Source organism: Misgurnus anguillicaudatus, chromosome 19 (assembly GCF_027580225.2).
Source record: "Misgurnus anguillicaudatus chromosome 19, ASM2758022v2, whole genome shotgun sequence".
Classification (NCBI taxonomy): Eukaryota; Metazoa; Chordata; class Actinopteri; order Cypriniformes; family Cobitidae; genus Misgurnus; species Misgurnus anguillicaudatus.
The window spans coordinates 21105774-21133534 of record NC_073355.2 but is presented as its reverse complement, the minus strand read 5'-3'; the positions used below and the strand labels follow the sequence as shown (position 1 = coordinate 21133534).

Here is a 27761-nt window from a genome sequence, read left to right as displayed (position 1 = left end):
CTAAGTAAGCAGAAAGACCTTATACTCAATCCTGAATGTAACCGGTAGCCAATTGGGGAGATATTTGCAACTTAAGTGTTAAAATTTGCAAGCCTTTAAAACACATGCAAATTATCAACTTTCACCCTATTGAAATTTGCATAATCTCCGAATCGCAAGCGAGCTGAACCGTGGGTCGTGATCTGTATGGATCACGGATCAACTGCGATCCGTTCCATCAATTTGTAAAAAACAAACATCTTGAGATACTTGGTAGCCTACAATATTTCCCTCTTATGATTGAGCATTAGAGACTTGGGCTTGAGTAGGCTACTGGCTGGTGGCAAGCTTCTCATTTCTCAGATTAGTAAACGACGACCGGAAGTGAACTTCTTCGAGTATTGCACAGAAATCTTGTCAAAGAACAAAAAAATAACGGTATTAACAGGTTAACATTATTTTAAATAAACGTTTCTGTTCCGGAACATATATTTTTAGAAAGTTTCTGGTTTCGTTTTCTGTTCCTTGCAAAACATCAAAAGTTTCTGGTTTTCATTCCGTTCAAAGCCTTGCGCTGAAGTAATGCAAATTACGTTTTTTAAAGGTTACGTTTTTCCTGATCCCATTTTTCAAACTTTAGTTAGTGTGTAATGTTGCTGTTAGAGCATAAATAATACCTGCAAAATGCTGAAGCTCAAAGTTCAATGCCAAGCAATATATTTTCCCCTTTCAAAGTCTAAAGTGAACGGCCGGTTTTGACTACAGCCCTCTACTTCCCGGTAGAGAGAAACTTACATCAAAATAAGAGTTTCTGACTAACCCCACAGGAATACGTCAGTCGCCACCTTTGGCTTAAACGGCTCTGCTAAGCTAAGCTGCTGTCAAATCACAACACACTAAACCAGCTACACAATCAGAACTCATTACGTATTTCTGAATGATGGACTTTATAGAACAATGAAGACATCAGCTCATTTTTAGGACAGTAAAACAGCGGTATACAGATAATGCGTTTTTTTACACACGAAACATGAACACATGTTATATTGCGCACTATAAACACAATCATAGCTTCAAAAACACATGAAAATGGGACCTTTAAACACCGTTTTCTGAAGAACTTGTCATTGAGTTTGTTTTGAAGAAATCATTGCAGGACGCTTTGTCAATGTTTTCCCTGTAATACTTACAGTCAGCTCCAGAAGCTTGGTTTACTTCTTTAATCCCTCTGCATCGGTAAGACAGGTCTTTAAAATCTTCCCACGTCAAAGTAGCTTTGATTTATCGGCATATCACCGCTGACAAATTTCATTTGCCTGTCAGACATCTTTCTTCTGATCAGCTGCTGTGAAATATCAGGTTTTGAATCTGTGCCTGTGATGCTCTGTGGTTTCCAGGAACAGTTGGAAAGAGATTATGTTCCTTCTTATCCTCTCCAAGTCAGTTCATTATTCACATTTTTCTCCTCTACTCACACTTCATTACCCATAATCCCCCCTTTCTTAAACATAAATAGAGCTAACCTGCATAGAAGCATGGTTAATGCATTCTTAGTGTATGGAAGCTGTAGGCGACCTGTTGTTTTTGGGCAGATGGCCTTCTCTTCTCCACCTGGCATTTTCTTGTGCCACACTTTCCCTCTTGTTGTCTCTTTTGTCATCCAATCTGAGATTTCACTTTATAGTTTTCTCTCTTGACAATTCCACCCACCAATCCCTCCTTCCCTCCAAATCCATCGACTGCCAGTGGGATGGTGGCCAGTTGATAGCCAGTTCAGTTTGTTTGCTCATGGAGGTTTTTTGGAGTGTGTTTTTGTGTATGGTAGGAGTCATTTGTTTGGCAGTAAATATTCCCTCCAGCCAGCACGTTCCAGCATGATGTCTTTGGTTGTACCCTGCAAAATAAGCTTTTTATTGTCCTTTTAGAGAAATCTTAAACTATAAAACAGCCAGTGTCGTCTGTAAATCAGCCTTTCAATTATTACTTTATAAAAATATATTGATGGCAGCTGATCTGCATCCTTGTACAGAACAGAAATAAGTAGTATCTGTATGGACCTCAGTCAGTGTAGCACCATGTTTCATTTTTCATAGGAACTAAATCGAGGCTGGATAGGACAGAAATGCATTGTAGCGAAAGTAACACAGCCTCATTTTATGCGCGTAAAAATCAATATGGCATCTACAGTACCGTGACTAAGGTCTATCAAAACTAATTCACATTTTTATGACTATTTTTGACTGGCCAATGCTATAGCAGTCTCAGACATCATTCCCACGGGTCGTTGGCTGAATGTCTGATGCATATGGCACACAAAATTGGAAACACTTCGGGATTTTCTAAGTCATAAACTAATTGAATTCTACAGAGTTTCCGGGAGTTGTGTGTGTCACCTTTTAACAGTCTGCCTGGAAACAAAGCTGAACTGTGATTGGTTGCTTTACATGTCAGACAGATGGCCTCCTGTGCGGTCCTTGGCCGATGAAACCTGCAATGGAGTCCAGACTTTCTGCTGTCTGTCTGAAGGTCTGGCTACGCAAGATTAATGCTACAGTAGTCCTGCACTTTGCACTGACACCTACTGGTGTGGATGCAGTACGTCACAAATGCTGCCATTATTATGTATCACCTTATCTCAACCAAAAGGGGTAGTCAATAATATCCCTGTCCCAAATGGCACACTCCGGACTTGTGGACCTCCTCAGAGTCCACACTTGGATGACATCATGTAGTGCAGACCTTAGGGACCCTTGACGCGAGTCCAAAAGGGCGCACCGGAGTTGTGTTTTGGGACAGACTCGAGCGTCACGCCGGAAATAAGAAGAGAAGTTGCCCATCATTGTGAACTCCTCCCTTCCGTCGTCCAATTTGTCTGATTGCTCTTTCGCAAGGACTTCTGGGTTGGTAGAGTCCACGAAGCCTGCTGCAGTGTGGCTTCGCCGAAGACTGCATCAAGGGTTCAAAGGGGGCGCTCATGAGCACACTTCGGAGCGTAAAAGTGACCGATGGGACACCCTACGAACTCGCGCAATTTAAGGCCACAAGACCGAAGGTCTACATGAAGTGCGCAGTTTCGGACAGGGCCTACGTGACTTGGTGGCCAGCAAACGAAACAGCTTTATCCTGGTCACTAATATGGTCAAACGTGCTATAAATCTTATTAGATATAAAAATTTTATGTTGGCATGTAACAAAATCACTTTAAAACATGCATGTGTGAAATGTCTTTCAACTTATAGATTCATTCTACACCTCCATTTTCCCTGCAGTTGAGTGATCATGTGAATGTCAGTCGCATACTCATCAATCTGTCTAAATCTGTGTCTTTTTCCTTTAGTTAACCTATCTTCCACCTCCGTGGGGCGAGTGTGTGTCCAGAGCCCTGGAATCAGGCCTCTTCGAGGTGTACAGCGTCTCTGCCTGCCGAATAGAGTGTGAGACACGCTACATCGTAGAGAACTGCAACTGCAGGATGGTATACATGCCTGGTATGTTTCTGTTCTTGTATTTTTCTTACTTTATGGACGTACTTACACTATCCAAATTGAATTGTGCCTGAGTGCGTTTGACCCCAAAAGCCTGGTTCATTCGACTAGTATGGCCGGGAGAGGTTTGGTTAATAGCTCGCTTTCAGAGGTGGGCTTTCTTCAAAACAATCACATCCTAATGACAAAAGCGTGCCCGAGCTCAGATTGAAAAAGTGCAAGCCTGTGGGGGAGTGGGGACAATCAGGCTTGGGCACGGTTCAGGGCAAACATGCCAAATGTGAGTGTGCTCTGAATCTCTTCAACTTTTTCACCACCATTGATGACTTGTCTCGTCAATTAAGAAAAAAAAAATTTTCTCTGCCAATGACGAGTTTTTATGGCATTCCACATTTCCGCTATTATCTACTAGGTGGCGCTCTTACCCATAAACTGTAGCATCCACTGATCCAAAACAGGTTAAAACTCTTGATCATCGTTCTGAATCTGATCCCTAACAAATGTAATTTACAAAAATGCAATTATCTCAGCTTTGGTAAATATGGAGGGTCTGTTTTTTCATTTGATATACTGTATGTTTAAAATTTTCTTGAAGGCATTAAACGTTTGTGAAAATCACACTGGCGGGGAAAGAGTTAATCTCTAGTGTAATTTTAAATAATATTGCAATAGATTTGAAAATGTATCAAAATAAATATTAATAATGAATATTAATAATAAAGACAATTGTTTTTTTATAAATTGTTGTTAAAATATCCATATTACTTGGCAGATATCACTGATACAGTTGTGTGCTGAAATATTCCCGTCATGCCTTTGACAAAGCCCTAGAAACTGTAAATCACACACACACACAAACAATTCTTTGTTTAGCAAGTCAGAAAGAGTTTGAGGCACTGTCTTGCATGGCAGTCATTTTGCGTAATGAAGACATCACTAATAAAGGCTGTGACTGAGTAGTTATGACAAGTTAAGTTTGTACTGTCTGTCACAAACCAACAGGGCCCTATGTTCCCATTCTGTCTTTGTAGATCCCTGTCAAAGTCTTTAATTTGTGATAAACAGTCCTTCAATCAGGTCGTATCTCATATGCTTATTGAAAGCGCATAAACGCTGCATTGTGCTTAGAGATAACTTGATGCCTTCTGGCGGTTGTGGTTTGCAGCTGCCAGTCAAAGCAAACCTGCTGTCAGAGAGGTCAGAATTTAAAGCTGATTTAGTTTTTGTCGGTCAGAGGTTGTTTGGAAAAAGTCCACAAACTGACATCACAGCCTTTCTAACAGTATCTTAAAGGACCTGTTACTAGCTAGGTGTACACAGGACAATTCAAGAGTCACACATGTTTGTAAATATGATTTTTAATCCTAAACACAATGTATATGCATAATTCATGCTTAAATACCTATGCAAGGTCTTTAAGTTAAATACACTGCAAAAAATTACTTTCTTACTACTAGTATTTTTGTCTTGTTTTCAGTAGAAATATCTAAAAGTTCTTAAATCAAGATGTATTTTCTTGATGAGCAAAATTACCTAAGAAAAAAGTCTAGTTTTTAGACAAAAATTATACAATTTTAGTGAATTGGTGTTAAAACAATCAAAAATATATGGCAATGGGGTGAGAAAATTTTGCTTAAATTAAGCGTTTAAGAAAAAAATACATCTTATTTCAAGATTTTTTTTCCTCACCCCATCTAAAGTTTAGTTTCATGTGCTCACGCAAAACCTTCATGTGCAGATTTTTATTTTTTTAAGTTTAGTTTTGCAAACTAAACCAAACTTTAGATAATTTTAACATGTCCCCTTAGGGACACAGTTTTTTACAGACGCTAGGACACATTTCTCAATACTTAGGTCACTTTTGCAAAACTCTTCACACAGTTCTCATAACAAACTTTCAGCTTGGCAAAGCAGTTCATTTCACATTCAAAATTCACTTCAACTACCAAAACACTTTAGTCTCAAATCAACTCATTCTTCCAGAACACTAGCAAAGGTTGACAGCCGACAAACACACTTTGTCACCCCCAAAACAATCACCTAAAAACACTAACAACATATAGCATTATACAATGTTTTGTAAAACAAAGACACATTTCTAATAATTCACTGCAATATATGTTACTGGAATGAATCAGACATGATGCAGAATTCGTCAATATTTTATGTAGTTTATTTTTAATTTTTTGTAATTCCAAAATACAACAATTTGAAAACACATCATCCACTGATACAGATACAATAGTAATGCTAATCTACTCGGTCTTCTCCAATTGTCCAATTGTTTTTATAGCATTTAATTTTAAGATTTAAAATATATTTCATTAAAATATTACTGTAGAAATGTAGCAAATTGCTGTTTTGTTTAGTTTTGTATTATGTTATTGTTTTGAACATAAGTTTAACAGTTTTGAAATCTGTATGTAAGCATGTGCAATTGGCTTGTATGTATAAAGAGTTTTGTCAGTTGTTGTGTCTGAGTGAGAAAAGAATTCATGACATTTGAGAGATGTAGTCATTGAATGCATTTTGTGCCAAAGCAATGATAATTGATCCTCAGTTTAGCCCACATAGACTTCTGTTGTGATCACTGTGTGAAGAGCTTTGCAAAAGTGACCTAAGTATTGAGAAATGTGTCTTAGCGTCTGTAAAAAACTGTATTGTATTGTCTGTATTGCTTCTGGTGTGTGCATTTTTTTCCACAGAATTCCTACAAAAGTATGTTGTCTCTCAAAATTGCGTGCCAAACATCAGAAAAGAGTCAATATAATTTTAATAAAACATCTGATAAATGATATTAAAAATTATATCCATGTGTTTTTATATATACAAAATAATTACACACAGTGAACCCATAAATATTATGCAAACACAAACATTTATTTTGTATGCGGTTACATGACAGCCCGAATTAAAAATTTTGACTAAGAATGTCACATCCACAACACTGGAATAATTTCATTAACATTATTCTCCATGTGACGTAATGTTCCCTATTAATTGCTTTAGATAATAACTCATGATTATGGTTGGCAGCGCAACTATCTTTCTATTTCAACAGGTCAGGTAACGAAAGTTCATGATTTCCCTGTTAATCTCTCTCTTAAAATTGCACTCCCTTTCCACAGAAGTCCACTTTATTGCTGACCAAAAGGTGCCAACGTCAAATTGCCTTGCTGGTTTAATGGACGCCAAGGCTAGGGCAATTATCTCATGACTGATTGTGTCTGATTCATATATAGACAGCCTGCTCTAATACCGTAATTATAGATTTCATTAACTGATTATGACTGCTCCAGTATTTATTGCACATTAGGGATACATTTGACCTAAGGAGCGACTCTAGACACACGCAGTTCACACAAAATGATGATATTTAAACTCAAGTATTAAATGTCTAGCAAGGACACCCCAAGGACTACCTAAAATTGACAAATATGTGAAAAGGTTTTTTTTGTGATTACATTTTTTTGCATTAAGGTTTGACTAAACGTTTTAAAGGGTTTGTCTTGAATGCTTCATTGTTTATAGAAGAATGGCTGAATATACAAGAGTCTTTCTTTTTCATTACTTTGATATTTCTTTGTTTCTGTTTTGTCTCAAGGTGATTCTCCATACTGCACACCTGAGCAGTATAAAGACTGTGCTGAACCTGCTCTCGGTGAGTATGATGAATCACTACAAACCGTCATTACCTCGTATACACCTTAACTTTCTATAGCAGTCTGACACTTTTAGAGTTTGCACTTAGAGCCAGTGCCAACCCTCCACCTCACAGTGCCAGAAAATAAAGCATATTGTAAAGTTTTGTGACTTGACCACATTTTTTTTTACCACAAGAAATCACTGCTGAAAGTAAATCAAACTAAATGACAGAACGGAGCAGCTTTGGATTTGCTCTATTGTTCTAGAGCTCGCATATGCGGCTGCCATAAAATTTGCCGTTGTCATGGCAAACCGCACACATGTCCTATCTGCTGAGCATGAAAATAAACCACAAAGACACATTTAAGCAAAAACATTACATTGAGGCATACACTTTACTGTTTCTTAGGTTATAACTTCTGTGCAATATGCTTGCAGCATCTGAAAAATCATAAAAAGCACCTTTTCTTATGCTTAAACATGTGCCTTTGTGTGCAGTGCTGGGTACAAAGTACACAACAAAATAGCACTTCCAATGCGTGCAGTTCTTCGAATCCGCTAGCCTGCTTGCATTGTAGATGCGGTTTAAGTCAAGGTGTACTTGACCATCTGTCTCATCAGTGAAAACGACTGAACAAATGAAATGTGCTTTGAATCCTGATTTATTATTTGCTGCATCTATCACACACACACACACCGGCTGATGCACAAACATATGCAGGTTTCTGTTCAGCGGTCCTTATAACTGTTGCTGCTCTGATCCTCCAAAAAAAATCACATTTTATTGAAAAACTGATGGAAACAGCAGCCATCATCCCGGTTTCATCATCTGCTCTGCATCTGCCTGCTGTGATTGAGGTTAGCTTTAGAAGATTAAAAGAAATTGTACAAAATATAAAATAACCTGTCACGCTTCGTAAGCCAAAATACATTTCGTTGGTCTATTCATTCTTTGAATCTACTGATGTCTATATGTTAGCATGTGGTGGTTTGTAAGGGGATTAGCTTGTGGACAGCCATCTGTATTGACTTTATTAATTATATTAGACTAATAGTATGAAATAACTCTGAACATATGCTTAATTTCTGAAAAAAATAATTACATTACTTCTTCACATAGCTTGATTCCTCTTGACACCGAGACTTTTTATAAACCCCTTATAAATGTACCCCAATTAACATTTCTTTTGGAAATGTATTCATGGAAAAACAAAGACTTGAACTGTGTAAAATCTTTACGCACCGAATATAGTCTGGCCCTCATTAACTCTCTCACTACACAAGCATCTGACAGCATACACCAGCGGTCTATCCCAAACCTAATAAGCAACTTGGCTTCGTGTTTGCTAATTATCTTCCTGTAATGAGGAAACCGATCAGGACACATCTAGTACTGTAGACCCGCTTCACAGTTCAAGTCAGTTTTTTCCCAAAAATGTTTGTTTCCTCACGTTATCAGGTCTAATTTGATACACAATTACCTTCATACCTGAGCTCTGTGTGTACAATTATGCAATATAGTGTCAAAAATAGAAGCAGGATTCTGCAGAAAGTTTAATGGGTAAGGTATGACCTCAATCGACAAGTAAAGACATAACAGCACACACAAAAAAAGAGGCTGAACAGCTTGTCCAGAAACTTTGGCTGCTGGCATCAAAATGCTTGACAGCTGGTTCTTATCTTTGGCAAAGTGGGGAAGAAATTATGACCAACCTCAGCTTTCTCCTCACAGGACCCAGAGGATAAGGAAAAGAAATGCTTTCTGATTCACAAGAACAATATGCAGATTAGCACATTTAGAAGAAAGTGAGAGGCTATTAGGGGTATGAAATGGGAAATTGCCATGTATTAAAAAACAAAAGCCACTCGGATAATTGCAGTTTATACTTGCAATTATAGAGAACGCTCAGAAAAAAAACACAAGATTATTACAGACCCCAAATTTATTTTCAGAATGGAACGATAATTCGCCAAATCTGAAATATGACACACTTGTATAGTTTTCTTTGCATTGCACAATTCAGTGCATTTTTTTCCTCTGGCTGCACATTTTGACAGATTAAATAGGTCATTCAGATAGTTCATGCTTACAAAAATTTGCAAAAATGTAACGTGCACATAATTTCTACTATTTTTCAATCACTGAACATTGAGGGTTAGTAAACATGACTTGCAATGGGCAATGCCTGGAGAGGATTATTGGTCTTTAGTAGGGATGGGCACCGAATTCGGTACTTTTATAGGCACAGACCGAATTGCGTCGGTACTACCCAGTATCAATTCACATAAAATCAATCGGTGCTCAATTTCGGTACCTGAGAGAACATGTCAGCGCGCCGCGTGAGTCTGTTACGTAGCGAAAGCGTGTGCGTGCGCGCGAGAGAGAGATCGTGTGGGAACTTGGTGACACCCCTTTGCAACTTGCTTAATTGCTAACAGAAAGCGATCTAACGTGTGGTTAAATTTCACAAAGGATGATGCAGACAATGCTACCTGCGATATTTGTAACAGTAAGTGCAAGGCAGGCATTGGTAATACATCCAACATGAGGAAGCACTTACACAATGTGTACTTAAAAGCACAAGAGGGCTTATTAAGATGCGTTTTCGTCGATCGGATCACAAGTGGACGAGAGAGACAAATTCTGTTTACACCTGGTATTTATCAACACTAGTCCGTCTCTTTTGTCCACTTTCGATTCTGTCCTGATTACTTTGAGTTGGTGGTCCGTGCCGTGGAGACTGCGGGGAAGTACCTCTGCTTTCGTTTTAACGCGAGCTGGAGTAATGACTGTTTAAATGGACGCGAACTAATATAACTTTGTGCTCAGTACCTCAGATTAGATAAATGGTTGGAGAGAAGGCGGTCCGTGTGGCTGTTCGAACACATTCAACCACATGCGGACCAAATGCCAATGCTGGCCAGCTTGGCAAAAAAGTGTGTCTGTGTCCAGTCCTCTTCTACATCCTCACTGTGTCCCTTGCTGTAGAGAACACTCGCTCTAGCATGGCTTTTACCTGAGAAAGTTGACATGCTGATTTTTCTAAAAAAAAAAAACAACTGCTATTGTTTTCTACATAAAAGTTTACTTTTATGTTTCTTTTATGACGTTTATGTTCATTGATCTTTTGTCTTATATATTTTATTTATTTATTTATATGTAAGACATATGCTCTGGATGTTATAGGGATTTTTTTAGTAAAGATTGTGTGTATTATTAAAGATTTTGAAATAAATAACAAAATGACCAACGAAACCCTAGTCTTTAGTGAAGCTGTGAAGTTCGCACATTGAAGAATTTTAAAGATCACCACGATAATAAGCAGATTTGTGTGAGTGTGTGATCATTTGTTTGTGAATTAAGTTGGAATTAAGCCTAACTTTATTCTTCAATTAAATGACATTGCTAGCAGTGTCTTAGACAGGGCTGGATTGAGAGAGGAGTGAGCAGGAGAGGGGTTACCAAGTGAGAAAAATAAATAGAGGGAGAAATAGAAAAGGGCAGAGATGGATGAATTTTAAAATGTTTCTCTGAAAGGTCAGATTCTGTCTTTGGGTTAGGCGAGTTATGAGCTGATTAGAAATCAGAGGAAGGCAGAGCCAAAAGCAAAACATCTCAGCCCTTGGCAACAGCAAAAGAACAAGAAACTGTTGCAGTACGAATGTTGATTTTTATCTTTTGTTTCTTTCAAAGACCCAAAAGACTTCCCAAAGACCTGATCTTAGTCAAAGAAAGAATCACGTTGGAAATTCTATTGAGATTTTTTTAACATAAAGGTCATGGATTTAATCCCAAAGAACACACATTCTGATAAATATAAAATCAGCTTGAAGTCATTTTGAATAAAACAGTCTGCCAATTGCATAAATGTGTTATGATTAGCATTTGCATAAAATCGTCCTTTCGAGAATCCAACTAAATATTTCAAGATTTTTACAATTTTATAGTACTCCAGTGATTTTTTTAACTGCCTACAGTAGTTGCAAATGAGCACAATTTTAACGTATTAAAGGCAGGGTGTGTGATCTCTGCAAGCCAGTGTTGACATTTGAAATCACCTAAACAAACACACAACTACCCCAATAGAATCTGGACCTTCTTTTGATAGACCCGCCCCGCACATACGAAACCCAGGCAACGATGTCGGTTAGTAGACACGCCCCTTACTACTGATTGGCTACAAGTGTGTTTTGGTAGTCGGACTGACTCCCTTTTCCAAAGTGTTTTTCAAAAATCACGCTCCCCGCCTTTAAATAGTCTCTGATAGAGATTACACACAGTATGAGACAGCAAATGAAAGAGATGAAATGACCAATATGTTGATTTGGATTGTGACCTCTGCATTTAACCCATCCAATGAGTGGTGAACACAAACACACAACAGAACCAGTGGGCAGCTATATGCACCTCAACGGCACCTCAAACTTGAACCGGCAACTTTCTAACCATTAGGCCACGACTACACTTATAAATCATAAAACTTTATGAAATCCTGATTATCCAGTAAGATTCTAATCTGAAATATCACAAATAGGATTTAACAAATACTTAACAGTCCAAATCACTGATTATTAAAGTCGCCATAAAGCAGAAGTAGCGATTACCTTGTTTTCCATGTGGTGAGTGAAGGGCAACCTTCCGATCTCTCTGATAAAGAAAATACGGAAGTGACTTAAACTGCAATTCATCATCTGGTCACTAGAGGCTGGCTCCCAAGGGGAGTTAATTCCCATAGACCTACATGTTAAAATGGCAAACTTTAAAGCAGAAAAAAATATGTTTACAGCCGGGTAAAAATTTTTTTTTTTGCTTGTATAGCTAATTTTGCGCTTTATGACAACTGTGAGTGAGGTGAATTTTTTTGTAACTCATCAATTTAAATTATATTAAGCCTTAAAGTTCTGCATAATTAAGGGCGTGACCACTTGAGTGACGGTTGAACAGCCACTGCCGTCACTAGAGTCGAGGTAGGTGGGCGTGGTTTCAGCAACCAGCCACCTTAGCTTCACCCACGTCCCGCCTGTATACCCATTTTCAGATTTCCGTGAGTGATGCGCGGTGACGCGTGGCCAATGTGGCGACAGCAGGCACCGCCTACTATTGGCTTCAAAAACAATGTTCAGAAACCTATGAGTGACGTCACGGACACTACGTCCATCTTTTTTTACAGTCTTTGGTGCTGACGTATATCCGTGTAAAACCGGCTTCTGAAATGAAATAAGGCAGGGCTGGATTTGAATTTGTCCATCGAGATCTGATTGGATCATTTGAAGTTGGGTCATATTGCTAATTGCTAATCGCAGAGATCTTCTCCCGGACCTGATCGTTTTGAGAAGGGGAGGAGATTTGCGTCTTTGATTAAAAATGATGAGCGCACATGATTTTTTTTAAAAATAATCAAGCTGACAGATAAGTCATTTGTAAAAAAAAAATACCACAATATTACAAAACAAATTAAAGTTTTTCTTTTCATGGCGACTTTAAGCTTTTTAGTAAGAATATTAGAAAGCACTGTCAGTACTTTGATGGTCATGGTGGTGGTTTTATCAAAACTTCTCATCTTTTTAAAGGTAATATAAAGTGCAACCGGTCACATTTCTTTCAAGTGTTGACAGTATTGATTTTAAACTTTTTCTGGCAAGGCCAAAAGTGGAATTACACTACCTTGATCTCTGCGTCTGTGGATGTGTATGACTGTGTGTCAGGAAAAAAACATTAAAAAGAACCTCAATAAGTAGAGAAAGAAATGACAAGCCCACGTTCTTCAGCTTGTCAGATGTTCTACAGGGATGTCATATATAGAAAGTTTTCCAGGAATGCTGCCTTCCAAATAAACTAACATGTAGCTTCCTTTTCTTTTCTGTACCCCTTCCTGTCTCTCCTTATTTTCTTCATGGCTTCTTCTCTTTCTTATCTACCTCTACTGTCTTCTTCGTCTCTCGTGTACAACTTGCCGTACTGGCTTCCTCATTTCTCCAGCTGCTTTGTCGGCTGTTGAAGGCACTAACTGCGTCTGCCGGAGCCCGTGCAACATGACCCGATACAACAAAGAGCTCTCCATGGTTAAGATCCCCAGCAAAACCTCTGCACGCTACCTGGAAAAGAAGTTCAACAAATCTGAGAAGTATATCACGTGAGTGCATCCCTTTGCCTTTTCACTCCAGCACATCAAAACCACTTTGAATTCGACATCTGAAGTATTTTATCTTTGCAACTCTCCAAACTTTTTAATTGTTGTCCTCGTGTTACCCTTTGCTGGCCTCATACTTTAAAGTTGCACACCTCATTACTGCCACCAATTTGCGAAATTACAGTTAATGTGCCGCCTCATATCCAAGATCACAGAGATACTGGCATGGACTTGTTAATGATCACAGGCCTGTGCTTTTCTAACAAGGACAGCCTGTATTGTTACCCTCTACATCAAGAATGCAGTGTTGATAGCTCTATAGTCTCGCGTAGCCAGGCATCGTACATCATGAACTCGGCAACTTATTCTGGTATAGAAACCACCTACTGAGATAGAAAGAGGTAATCTGATTTAATGTAATTGACTAACCACATTTTGTTTTGTCTGGGCATGCTGTTTAGGGGATGAAAAAAGTTTTTTCCTCAATACTTATTCCAAAAAGATGTGGAGCATTAAAGGTTGATTTCAATCACTGATTTCACATTGATTTTAATTTTCCCATGGCCTTTCTTAGTCAATATTAAAGATTTTAGGGTTATATTTTCACAGAATCTTCTTTATGTGATAAATGATGGTTCTATATAGAAACCACTAAAAATGACTTTAACTGGATTTCACAGACTGGGTCACAAGGGAAGAATGAAATATAGTAGTGGAAAAAAGTTATGTTGGGGACATAAAGGCAAGCCGCAGTGATTAGGGAATTTGCTTTTTATTCGAATATACTAAACAATGCATAGAAAAAAGGTCACAGGGAATAAATCACGCATCGAATTTTGTCCGTTATTAAAGGGATAGTTCACCCAAAAATGAAAATAATGTCATTATTGACCCACTGTCATGTCATTTCAAACTCGTAAAACCTCTGTTCATCTTCGGTACACAGTTTAAGATGTTTTATATTTAGTCCGAGAGCTTGTCGACTCTTTGTTGAAAATCTACATACGTTATACTGTCCATGTCCAGAAAGGTAAAAAAACATCATCAAAGTAGTCCATGTGACGTAAGTGGGTCAGTTAGAATGTGTTGAAGCATCGAAAAAACATTTTGGTCCAATGATAACAAAAATGACGACATTATTCAGCATTGTCTTTTCTTCCGTGTCTGTTGTGAAGCCCATGCGCGAGACTGCAGTGACACGGATGACGTATGACGCGGCTGACGTGTTATATGGTGCGCCCCAGCTGTTTTTTTTTGTGCACACGAGTTTCGTTTACAGTCTGAGGGAGAAACACGCTGTAAATTTGAAAAAAAACTTTGCAAACATGCCTGAGGATAACACGTCATCCGCGTCACTGCAGTCACACGACTTTAGTCTCGCGCATGCACTTCACAACAGACATGGAAGAGAAGACAATCCTGAATAAAGTCGTCTTTTTTATTTTTGGACCAAAATGTTTTTTCGATGCTTCAACACATTCTAACTGACCCACTGATGTCACATGGATTACTTTGATGATGTTTTTATTACCTTTCTGGACATTGACAGTATACCGTTTCTAGATTTTCAATGAAGGGTCAACAAGCTCTCGGACTAAATATAAGACATCTTAAACCGTGTTTCGAAGGTGAGGTCTTACGAGTTTGGTACGACATGAGGGTGTCTCATTAATGACATTATTTTAATTTTAGATGAACTATCCCTTTAATATATGAAGTGCTCAGATGCAAAAGCTGCAAAACGCCACCTCAGTCAAAAATGAGATAATGATATTAACCAAATGCTCTCGGCACATATATTTTCATTGAATACTTTCACTTCAAATCCACTTAATCACCCTCTAATGTGTGGTTCAGTTTCTTTATTTTCACATTTTGAATTCTGACTTTCATTATTTGCAGTGTTTCTAGTTGCATCTTTAGTGGTTTTGCAACTGTTTACCATGTCTTGTCTAAAGAAGTGGATGAAGAAGTGCCACAAAAGCTTGCATGCACTTAGAGGGTTTTGCTGTGAAAAAATCATTCAAAAATGACTAAAGTGGCATTTGTGAAAATAAGGTTTTACAGTAAGTGTCTAATAATCTTGTCATTGACATTAAAGTGAAATTACTAAACGTAAACATAAGAGCCTGATGCTTATTTTACAAGAAAACATGTGAGACGTACTTAGAGGGTTTTGCATCTGAATTCTTCATTTGTTGATCCTTATTTTTGGTAATATTTTATAGTTATTATACTGGGCTGTCCTTATAAACTTTGCACCTGTGTTGTGTATCTTGTATTTTTTTTCCAAGTCTCCTTAATTTATTTTCAAAGCTTAGTTTCTGATTATACTCCAAATGCACATGCATACAAAATGTTCAGTGCATATTTAATAAAATATTTAAATAGTGTCATTGCAAATAGATGTCAATTGTTCAAAGATGTCCAAATCATTTCTGGCCACTACTGTACACTAAAACAAAAATGTATGCCAGACTTTCAAGTGACTATTGGTTCCTTGTATAAGCACAACTTTACCTCAGGTGGACTGATGCACCCCACAAGTTGCATAGCAACAGATTACAACAGGGGATTTAGGCACTTCTTGCCTATTTTTTGGACAATACATATAAGACATTCAGTGAATGGCTCTGGGTGGTCCGTGTTTATCCTGTCGGAGCCCAAGATTAAGCTATGCCTTGTCCATGACTAAAGAACAAATAGACATCGGATTCTAGAATCAAAGCTTGTGTCTACATTATGTATGCTTAAAATGTAATCTTCTTTATGCTAAAAGCAGCATTAGTATAAGACATTAGATATGGCACCGAGACATATTCATTTCTCCTAAAGGCATTTAGCTGACAGGTTGAGAACACTTTTGCTTTGTGTCAGGAAGACTCGGGGAGTTGCTCTTTAATATAGTTACAGATATCACATCCCCACCATTCATTAGTTCATCGTCATAGAAATAATCTTGTGATTGATGTGTCTGGGACGTAGAGCGTGTGGGAATACTGACTCTCACTCATTCTCTCTACTATATACACACACAGCTGTTGCTCAAGCGAAGAGTCAATTATATCAGCATAAAGCAGGCTGCGTATCATTGCTCTGGCGTCCCACCGGAGATATAAGTTTCTGTACTTTATTTTAGTATGCTAAAAAAAGTTAAACTCTTTCGTACCCCAACACATAATATTGGTCATGTGTGCCATGTTTTGACCAAGTGCAGCACAGCATGCAATAAATAACTTACATCTCTTGTATGTTACGCTTTATGTCCCACCGCCCAAATGATGAGGGTGTGTTTGTTAAACGTACTGCATACTGGTTGAGTTAGGTGTAGTATATGAGATGACCCAGTTTGTGAAAGCCCAGCTAAAGTCATTTACTGTTTTCTGCATAAAATCAACCTACATCCTAAAAAAACATTATGTGGAAATATACTATAACCTTGATATTTTTAATACTGACTGAGTAAGGTCATGTCAATGTTTAAAATTATAAACTTTTATCCTCTTAACTCTTTTCCCGCCATTGACGAGTTATCTCGTCAATTAATAGAAAACATTTGCATGAAAAAAATGTGTTTCTGATTAGTTTTTAGGGTAATCTGTAATTTGTGATTATCTACTAGATGGCTTACCCTTACCCAATTTATAAAAAAAACATTATTTATTAATTTTACACTCCGTTTATGTTTTGATAATCATTCTGAATCTGATCTCTGAACAAAATTCCTTCACAAAAGTGCAATTATTTCAGCTTTTTGCTCAAAATTTTGTATTTTTGAAGAAAAATACCCATATTTAAGAGTTTATAAACAGAGAAAAAAATCAAGATAGGATGAAACTTTTTTCTCTGTTATGTTGTTTTTTTTTTAAAGCAGAGGATCTGTTATTTCATTTAATATATTTGTATGTTTATATATCTTTAGAAGAATCACAAAAAATGCGGGCGGGCAACTTTTTAAAAAAAGGCTGGCGGGGATTTAGTAAATATGTAACTATGTGACATGGTCACATATATCACATATATCCATAATTATTGTTGGAAAATGTAAACCGTAAAATATTTAATTTTACATACAATAATAATTGGATAATAATTGAAATCTACAACGGGGAAAATAAGTATTTGACACATCAGCATTTTTATAAGTAAGGGGATTTCTAAGCGGGCTATTGACATAACATTTCCACCAGATGTAACCATCAAGCCAAATATTGAATTCATACAAAGAAAGCAGAACATTTAAAGGAACAGTATGTAGGATTGTGGCCAAAACTGGTATTGCAATCACAAAACTTGTGGCTAAAACTGGTATTGCAATCACACAACTGGTGGCCAATACACAAAATGACAACATGAACATCAGTTGAGGGCTGCAACTCCAATTTTTAAATGAAAATATCCTGGCCAGATCACTGTTGTCAGTGTTATAAGTATTTGAAATGAAAATGATTTCTTAATGTCTAATGACATATCAGGGCCATTTTATGATTAATTGATATACATTTCTTACATACTGTTCCTTTAAGTATACAAGTTGAGTCATAATAAATAAAATTAAATGACACAGGGAATAAGTATTGAACACACTTTATTTAATACTTTGTAGGAAAGCCTTTGTTGGTGATTACAGCCTCTAGGCGCCTCTTGTATGGAGAGACCAGTCGTCTGCATTGCTCAGGAGTGATTCTGGCCCATTCTTCCACACAAATGTTCTTTAAATCTTGAAGGTTCCTCGGGCCTCTTTTATGAACTTTGATCTTCAGTTCTCTCCATCTTGATTCTCTTTCTTTGTTTCCTTGGCCTTGTGTTTGGGATTATTGTCTTGCTGAAATGCCCCCCCCCCCCTTTCATTTTCAGCTTTCTGGTAGATGGCAGCAGATTTTTATCCAGAATGTCCCGGTACATTTCTCCATTCATCCTGCCTTCAATAATATGAAGTCTGCCAGTACCCCTTGCTGAAAAGCAGCACCAAACAATGATGCTTCCGCCCCCAAACTGTTGGTACGGTATTCTTGGGGTGGTGGGAAGTGCCATTTCTTCTCCAAACATTGGGTGTGGAATGGCTGCAAAAGAGTTCAATTTTGCTTTCATCTGACCATACTATAATCTCCCAATAATCCACAGGCTTCCGCAAACTTTAACTGACCCTCAACATGCTTTTTGTTCAGAAATGGAGTCTTGCGTGGTGAGCGTGCATTGCTTATAGTTTTCTTTGAAACAACAGTACCTGCTGATGCAAGGTGTTCCTGAAGTTCTGCCCGAGTGGTTCTTGGCTCTTGGAGAACTCTCTTGATTATTCTTTGGACTCTTCGGACAGGGATCTTACGTGGAGCAACTGATCGTGGCCGGTTTATGGTAAAGTGATGCTCTTGCCCTCACAGTGCTCACAGGAGCATTCAGCATTCTGGAAATGTGCCTATAACCATTCCCATTAAAATGCTTTTCAACGATAAGATTACAAAGATCTTGAGACAGTTATTTGCTTTTACCCATCATGAAGTCTTTCCTGTGTGCCTCCTGAGTATTGAGAAGCCTTTATAGGCCATCAGTTAGGACTAAAGCAGCTGATATCAATTAGTACTGATAAGGGGCAGGGTTTCTCTCTCAACACTGACAGATTTCAGTGGCTCCTGGCTTTCTATGCCATTTTGCACATTGTTCTCTTCATTTGTTCAATACTTATTTCCTGTGTCATTTTACTTTATTTATTATGACTCAACTTGTATACTTAAATGTTCTGATTTCTTTGTATGAATTCAATATTTGGCTTAATGGCTACATCTGGTGAAAATGTTGTGTCAATAGCCCACTTAGAAATCCCCTTACTGATAAAAATGCTGATGTGTCAAATACTTATTTTCCCCGCTGTATATATAATATGTAGCAATGCGAATTAAGCTCCGACCACCCTGATCTCACAAGAACAAAACCCAACTCCTAACCCCGCACCCAACCCCAATGTCCCAGGGGTCAAGGCAAATCATACAAAAACTTACGAATGTGATCGTATTAATTAATACGAATTAGCCAACTAGCCAAATATGTACAAATTCTTGTGAGATAGCGTTGGCTCTGACTCCACCAAAAACTCCAGCACTATCGGCAGGTATTGAAATACATGCTGACACACCCCACTGCATTTTTTTCTTCATTTTTTTCACCTGTCGTTTGCATAAAGTTTAACATTTCTTGACTTCTTGACGCTTTTACCATTGCTGCACATCGCAGTCAATCCTACAATCCCCTGTGTGAGCCTGACACTCTAGTATAGTGAATGAATTGAAAATACGCAATCATCTCCAATCACTCTACACTAGTGGGATTTTTTATTCACTTGGTTTGTGTCGTGTTGTGCTGGGTAGCCCCTCCTCCAGTGCAATGCTATTGGCCAAAACTCCTTTTCCGCACAACCAAATAAAAAAGTGCAAAATATTACCTGTCATTTTCAAATCGCTCGTCACAGGCAACTTGACACGCCGTTTCTAATTTTGCCTCGAATGTACGACAAACTTCAAAACATCAGTCTTTATGTTCTCTTGATGCAGGGATAATATCCTAGTACTGGATGTGTTCTTTGAAGCTCTGAATTATGAGACAATAGAACAGAAGAAGGCTTATGAAGTGGCAGGTCTACTAGGTAACACAACACGCGGCAATATCAAAATAATCCTCTCTTTTATCTTTTCATTCTTTCTTAACCATAACTGTGTTTATGTTGCAGGTGATATTGGTGGTCAGATGGGCTTGTTTATCGGTGCAAGCATCCTTACCATTCTGGAGCTCTTTGATTATGCGTACGAGGTATGCATGCATTCAAATACACCGAGCGGTCAGTGACTAAATTCTCAGAGGTGAAGAAAGGCCATACACACTACCATGAGCAATGTAAAAAACACACATTAGAAAAATGTTAAAGTATTCAGAGACACACACACACACACAGATTTCCCCCGATACAGTGAGGAGCTGTTTGAGACATCAGTCTGTCTCTGGTGTAGGATGAATGACACTATGATGGAGAGTTTTATCATAATGAACCTTCATTAATTCTACATTGCTGCTGGTGTCTTTGCTCTGTGGACGACATCCAGCACAAGTCCTTACACCACTCATGCCCTTGGGTGAAGGTACACACACACACATACACATTTTGCATTCTGTCCTGCCCTAATGGACTTTTGATGCAGTAAAGCTTTAAATGCACAGATTTTCCTGACATTTTAACCCCTCTGGATTTTTGAGCCTACAGAAGAAATCCGTTTTGCTTTATTAAAATGCCTGAGACTGTATATGCCTAATGAGATTTTAGCTTTTTGTGAATGTTGTCATCTCACCAATTAGCCAGTGATGTTACAAGATTCAAAGCGTCCATGGGGAACGTTAAACCCCCCTGAGGCCCCCCTCCTAGTGTCCCCTCTGTTATGAATCTGAAAAAACAGTAAGAACTGTCTCTGTCGAACAGCAGGCTGCTTGGCTACTCTTTTGAAACGGCACTTTAAAAGCTGTACCACTGTGAAATGCATAATGTTGGAATGCAAATCAAAACCCTCGTTTAAAATGTAATCGCCTGTTCCAGGGCCCCCTAGTGGTTGGGGCCACGGGCCGCAACCCGTGCGGATTTAATTAACACAGCCCTGGCATATCTACAAGGCTGTTTCGAGGCCAACAGTTTTGAGACCTGGTTTAGCAGTAATGAATGAGATGGTGGTTTGTGGTGTGTACTGGCAGGTGGTGAAGGAGAGACTGTTGGACATGTTAAACCGAGAGGAGGAGGAGGAGAGTCGTGGAGAGGATGTGGTAATAAAATACTTCTCTGTTATGTATCAAACCATTTATTTAGGCATAATTGCACAAGTATTTTTTTAACAATGTTATAAAGAAGAAGTTAGCATAACTACATGCAAAATGTGCTTAGTTTATTTGTATTACATTCCCCATTAGATATTACAAACCTAATGCATGAAATTAAATAAAAAGTTTACCCAAATATCAAAATTCTCGCATTATTTTCTCACCAGATGTATGTGACTTCCTTTTTTCAGTTGAACACAGTTTTACAGTATATTAAATGATGTCATGTTATCTTAAAGTGTCTATCTTATGGACTGCTTTTCCACAAGTTAAATAGGTGTATGAGTTCCATAAAACATGTTTCAAAAGTTATTTACTCGAAATAGCTTGTAGGTCATTACATATTTATGAGCTGCTGCTCCTTTGGTCCCGCCCCACTACTAACGTCATGTGCGCATGCGCAATGGTATCGCGAGCAGTACAGACTGTATTATTATTTTTATATATTATATATTATTATTAACGGTTTATGTATTGCCAACAGACAAATCAATCAAAAAGTATCACTAATAAGTACATTCCAGGAGAAGAAACTCACATACTGTAATGATGACACATAATGACCTTGACCTTGATCTTGACCTTGACCTTGATGTAGTAGTCTCAACAACTCGTTTTGCCCTGGACAATGCTAACATATTCCCGTTATAAAACATTTTCAAACGCATTATTTTCGCAAATTACAGAAATCAAGACCCAGCGGGGGATGTATACTGCTTGTGGACAGCATGCTAATTGCTAGAAGCTAGCAGGAGGTCCGGACCGTACAGTTATTAGAGGGTCGGGGTTAGCCTCGTCAGAAAAGCCGGGGCGGTAAGGCCCGGTCTTGGTTAGTTTGGCAAAACACTTTTAGTTTGGCAAAACACTATTACTTAGTAAGTTCATGTAGAGTTGTAAAATGAAGCAGTTAAATATTTTTTTTAACTTTCGAAAAGTACGGTAGCTGGTCACTGGCTTTGCAGGAGAACCACGCTGCAAACTAACTAGAATAGCGGTTAGCCACCTCGTCTTTCTCAATGGCAAATGACTGCTAAAACACACACACAAGTTCACCCCCTCGACGTGCACCAATTCGTGGGCGGGATGATGTCAGTTTTTTTAACGCTGCTAACAATATCTATAAAGCCTACTGTCTACAAACATTAATAATATTAACATTAATATACATGGTCTCTGTTTTGAGATACAGATGCTCTAGCATCATAAATGTAGTATTTTGTGAAAGAAATCCAGTTGACAACATGCAGAATATAAACGTGACTTCAGATTTCGCATGAACGTCTTGTAATAGAATATAATATCGCCTACAATCTGAGGACTATTTACGTCATAACACACTGTATATGAGATTACACTTTAGGTTCCGGTAAACACATAAACACACGTTAAAACTTTGTTTTTAAAAGTATAATACATAATATCCAAATAGCGCTGTTATTTCCGTGAGACATGATAACAGTATCAGCAAAGTGACTGCTCTCTAGCTACCTGGTGGGTGGAGACCTGGGTAGTGGGGTGGTGGGCGGGAAAATTCTAACGGAATGTGACGACAAGGCTAGTTACGTTACAACGGAGCTGATTTTGAAACACATTCAGAAACCTATATCTCACTCAAAACAGCATGGATGGATTTTTCCAAGTTTGTATGCGTGTGGAAGCACCAGAGACACAAAATAACAACCCAAAACCCAGAAAAAGTGAGTTTTTCATAATATGGGCACTTTAAATATGCGGGTATATCGATAACATTAAATCTTAATGGTCTTGTTACTGGTTGTTATAGTCACGAAAAATGTTATTAATTTATTTGTGTCTAATGCGTGAAATTAGTTATTTTTTTTGCCTTAGGCACAAATGTCTTTTTGATGTCAGTCGCACGAATTTCTATGAATAGTTTTTCATGCCCGTGGCTTTCTTTTTGGTGTCATTTTATGTATTGTTTTTTTACTATTTTCTTAACATTCCTGCTTGGGGTTGGGGTTAGAATCACTTTCTGTTACATTTTTAGACATCCTAACCCAAACCCAACTCTAACCCCTACTCCAGGCGAGAATAGTTTTAAAAGCGGAAGAAAAACATGTAGAAACCAAACCATAAAAGTACATCCTAAACCAAACCTCAAATCTAACCGCAACCCCAAGCAACAATGATTTAAAAATAGGAAAAAAAATTAAACAACTGCATAAAATGACACAAAAAAGAAAGTCGTGCCACGGACATAAAAAACTATTTATAGAAATCCGTGCGACTGACACGAAAAATACATTTGTGCTCAAGGCACGAAAAAGCTGAATTTTGCGCCATGGACACAAATACATCAATCACATTTTTGGTGACTATAACATGACTTGCCAAGAGATCATTTTGTAGTCGTCATATGAGAGTTTGTCATGCAGGAACCAATTAGATTTATTGTTACCAGTATTTGACCCTGCTGAGCACCATGTAAGACGATGACAAATATTTTGTTTGCAGCCAGCTGAAAAAGGAAGTCAAATCTAGCATTGCACTGAGTAATACATGAAAGATTAATGTTTTAATTTGTGATAACACTGTTTTTTCAGAGTACCTGTGATCCTGTGGTGAACCATTCGGAAACAATCAGTCACTCGGTCAGTGTTCCTCTACAGACCACCCTGGGCACCCTAGAAGAGATAGCCTGTTGAGTGCATTTACTCTCAACACCACCAGGGGGAGCCATGAAATCTGCCTTTCACTCTTTCAAGACAGGCTTAGGACCCATGGGGTTAAGGGGTAAGAGAAAACAAGGAAAAGAGCTTGAGTTTCTTTTTCTCTCTCTAACCTTTCAAACGGTTGTGATATCATTTGGCGCAAAAAAGACAACTGGAAGCCAAGCTTCTTAAGCAACATGAGGACCTCGAAGTTTCTCACAAACACCATCTGTTTGTTCTGGACTGATGAAGGAAATCAGAAGCTTGTGGACCTGTCAGGACGACCCCTTGTAAACAAACACACACGAAAAAAACACGAGCATGTGGGGAACTGCAAACGCGTAAGGCCTCAGTATGTCCTCGCATTCTGCCCGGTCGCCATTTTGAAGTCTACTGCCAAAAACACTGTAAATTATTAACCACACGAAATGTTGTGAAACTGTTCTAACTGTGCACGTGTCGATTTCATGCGTTACAATGCAGTTTTCTCAATCGTCATCCTCTTCGCACACACACACTGAACTGCCTTCTTGTGCTGTTTGTTTGCTATGTGTTTCTGCATTTGAATTGGCTTGTTGAGGTATCATTCATGCATTATAAAATCGAAAGCCTTTTTCCTTATTTTTAGCGCAAGCTAAAAAACTAAAATGGGCTGCACTGCAATGGCAGCAAATATGAGTATATTATGGCTATGAATGGCTCTTCAAGTAGATTTAAGAACAGAGAGAGTGACGAATAAAAAGGAAGGAGAGGATTTTGCATTAGATTATACTGATACAGCCAGCAGCTTTAATTTCATCAAATGAGAGCAAAAAATATTCATTTTTTAGTTTGACCCTCTACATCGACCCTCTAGTTAGATACCGGATATGATCGTCCATACAAGGCTCTCATTGCAAATACATCAAAGCACTTATGTTCAGTTATGAAAAGCCCTCTAGATCTTAAGCAGACAACCATTATGATGCCACTTACCTGATCTTTTAACAGGGATATAGCAGGTGCGAAAAGTTTTGAGATTTATCATGCCAACTCATGATAACAGTCTTTGTCCAAGTCAACTCATGAGTCCAGCTTTTTATGTGCGCTGCAATTTGTATTACTGTAATTGTCACATTATCTAATATTTACTATGTTGCCGCAATGTTCATTGATGATAGCCAGTTCAAAGAGGTGTTTTTTTATCAATATATAGTTTGAATGAACGCTCAATTGACCCATTCATTCTTCAGTATGTACAGTATTTCAACCACAATTTATTAACTAAAGAAAAAACTATTCGTGCAGAACATACTTTCAAAAGATGGTTTGTCCCGGGTGAGGAGAGCGAGCTTGTACCCTGATTGCATTTCTGAATTTAACATGTTTCACTATAATGTCTAGTGGCACAAAATTGGCTACAAAATAAAAGCTTGTCAAAGTTTATGTGTTAACATTGTAGGGGAGGATTTTGAACAAATTGTTATGGGACGAAAAGTCCCCTTACAGATCACTGCAGTAACACAGCACATTTGTCGACAAGCTCTCAAATCTTACAAATAAATAATAAACACTTTATAATGTTGTTTAATAAATGCAGGATTTTAGTAAAATCCTAGGCCATTTTGTCCAAATGTGGTGTTTTGACCTTAGAGACCTAAGAGGATGCAGATATCTGTCATACAGTAAATATCCATGTGAAGCTATTTTTATAGTTACTTTCATGCATCCTTCAGAGGTAAGGCCTGATTTAAAGGTGCAATGTGGGACTTTTAAAAGGATCTCTTGACAGAAATGCAATATTATATACATAACTATATTATCAGAGGTGTATAAAGGTGTACCTGTATTGTTTTTATTACCTTAGTATGAGCCGTTTTTATCTATATACACCGCTGGTCCCCTTACATTTAAGTGGTTCACCATTATGTTTCTAGAGTAGCCCTAAACAGACAAACTGTAATGCTGAGTTCACACCAGCCGCGGTGAGTGATTTCAATGTTAAGTCAATGTGAAGACGCGTTGACATGCGTCTGTAGGTGTCGCGGTGCGAATGAGGTGTTTAGGCGTTTATTCGCACATCTGGTTCGCGCATCAATTGAGCGTTGCCGCGGCAAACGCGCGAGTTGAAAAAACGCACCACGTTAACCAATCAGGAGCTTGCTCTAGTAGGGACGTGATTAGAGAAAGCGAGCAAAGTCGCCAAAGCCCCTCCCATGATGCGAATTTCCGTGTGAATGTCTCGATGACTAGAATTTCTTGTGCGAATGAAGCGAGTAAACTCAAACTATTCAAGCGGCAAACTAGGCCCGGTAGACGCGATTTTGACGCCTCAAACGTGGCTGGCGTGAACCCACGGTTATACAGAACACATTTCGTCCCTTCGTTGTCTGAGTCGAGGACATGTTTGTTCTGTAGTGGCTACCGTAGCTTCTCAGTGTGCTTTGAAATTGAGGCTGGTTGCATTTCGCAATCTCACCTATAGATGTCGCTAAAAACCCACGCTGGACCTTTAAAAACCCAATGGGGCGGTTTCCCGGACAGGGATTAGACTAGTCCTAGACTAAAATAAATGTAAGAGCTGTCCAAAATGAAAACAAGTTACACTGAGATATCTTAAAATAGATCAGTGCCCTTTGTTTTGCCTCAAAATGCACACAAGTAATGTTTTTAGTAAGGCATGTTTGTTATATTTCCTTATTAAACTAAGGTCTAGTCCTGGCTTAAGCTAATCCCTGTCCGGGAAACCACCCAAATGTCTCATAATGCAAAATTCGAAATCCATAATGTTAAGAGTGGAAACATTATAGTTTTGCCACAGGGAATAAAATAATGAATGTGTGCTATATGTCGCCAATGTTACTGTGTTAATACAGACACACGTTGCTTAATGTATGTTACGTTTTGTTCAATGAAAACAGTGTTGGGTGCAGATATCAAGTCTGGAAACGTCTTGCAAAGTTTTTGCAAATTTGTAAAGTATGCTATCTGTGAGAATGTAGATTTTGTAACAATAGACCAGATTTGTTTTCAGAATTCAATTTACAGAGTTTCATCAAATATAAGGATATACATGTCTTATCTTTTTTTGTCCTAAATTGTGATTTTTAAATCTGTAACAAAGCCTCACATGGTTTCAAGCTGAAAAATGAACATAGAAGAAAGATAATGAACAGACACGCGATAAAAAACTTGCCAGTCTGATCTCACGGGAATTCGCACTTATTTTACCAGTTTGCTAATTTGTATTAATTCTTACGAAGTGAATTGTACAGATACGTATGATTAATATAAAAACAACCCCAAGGTCAGAGGGGTGAGCTAATCATACAAAAAATGTTCACAATTTAGCCACCTGGTAAAATACGTATGAATTTTGTTGAAACTTACAGCATCAGTCTAAAATGCACACAAGTTTTGGAAAATCCCTCATAATGTTAAATAATTTTAAGATTCTCTTTCTTGCTATGTTGCTATGAAACACCAAAGGGGTGTAACATCAACTTTGATATTTTCTCATTAGTGGAAACCAGACAGGTTGATGGTTTCCAACCCTAAGGGTATTTGCTTCAGTACCTCAGACTTTAAAGATAAAAACAATAAAAGCTAAATGGATTACAACTTCTATATCTTTGCCTGACTCTGTCTCTATCGTTTGTTTCTTCTGTTGACTCATTATTTCCGGTTAGCTTTAGGGCAGAGACATAGAAAATAAAGGTTTCGTCTTGAGATTTCGTTTCTCATATTTCTTCTGTTTTTCTAATGTAATTGAGATGTTTTGCTTTCACACTTTCCTTTTAATATTGCTCGTTACTTAAGTGCATGGCTGCTTTTTATCGTGTGCATTGCTCGTATGCATGAATGAAGGCTACGTCTCTTTGTGTTGTCAGAAACACAGAAAAAAAAACTATTTTGACAGCGTGTTATTACTTGTGCCTCTATGCAGTAAAGAAGAAAGAGAGGACAGCAAATGCATAAAATCTCAATTTCCTTAAACAAAAACAAATTCATTTTCACCT

The 27761-nt window shown here is 38.1% G+C and overlaps 1 protein-coding gene across 6 annotated transcripts in view; it reads left to right on the top strand.

Annotated features, from left to right (window-relative positions):
- asic2 (acid-sensing (proton-gated) ion channel 2) overlaps positions 1 to 27367 on the top strand; it is a 399158-nt gene extending 371791 nt beyond the window's left edge. For all 6 annotated transcript variants that reach the window (XM_055192006.2, XM_055191990.2, XM_055191980.2 and 3 more), the window contains 7 exons: positions 3317 to 3467; positions 7069 to 7125; positions 13090 to 13243; positions 19786 to 19877; positions 19962 to 20041; positions 20969 to 21037; positions 23656 to 27367. In XM_055192006.2, the coding sequence (XP_055047981.2) occupies positions 3317 to 3467; positions 7069 to 7125; positions 13090 to 13243; positions 19786 to 19877; positions 19962 to 20041; positions 20969 to 21037; positions 23656 to 23757 (705 nt within the window). In that variant the 3' untranslated portion in view covers positions 23758 to 27367. The remainder of the gene's footprint in view (positions 1 to 3316; positions 3468 to 7068; positions 7126 to 13089; positions 13244 to 19785; positions 19878 to 19961; positions 20042 to 20968; positions 21038 to 23655) is intronic.
- Positions 27368 to 27761: the final 394 nt, after the last annotated feature.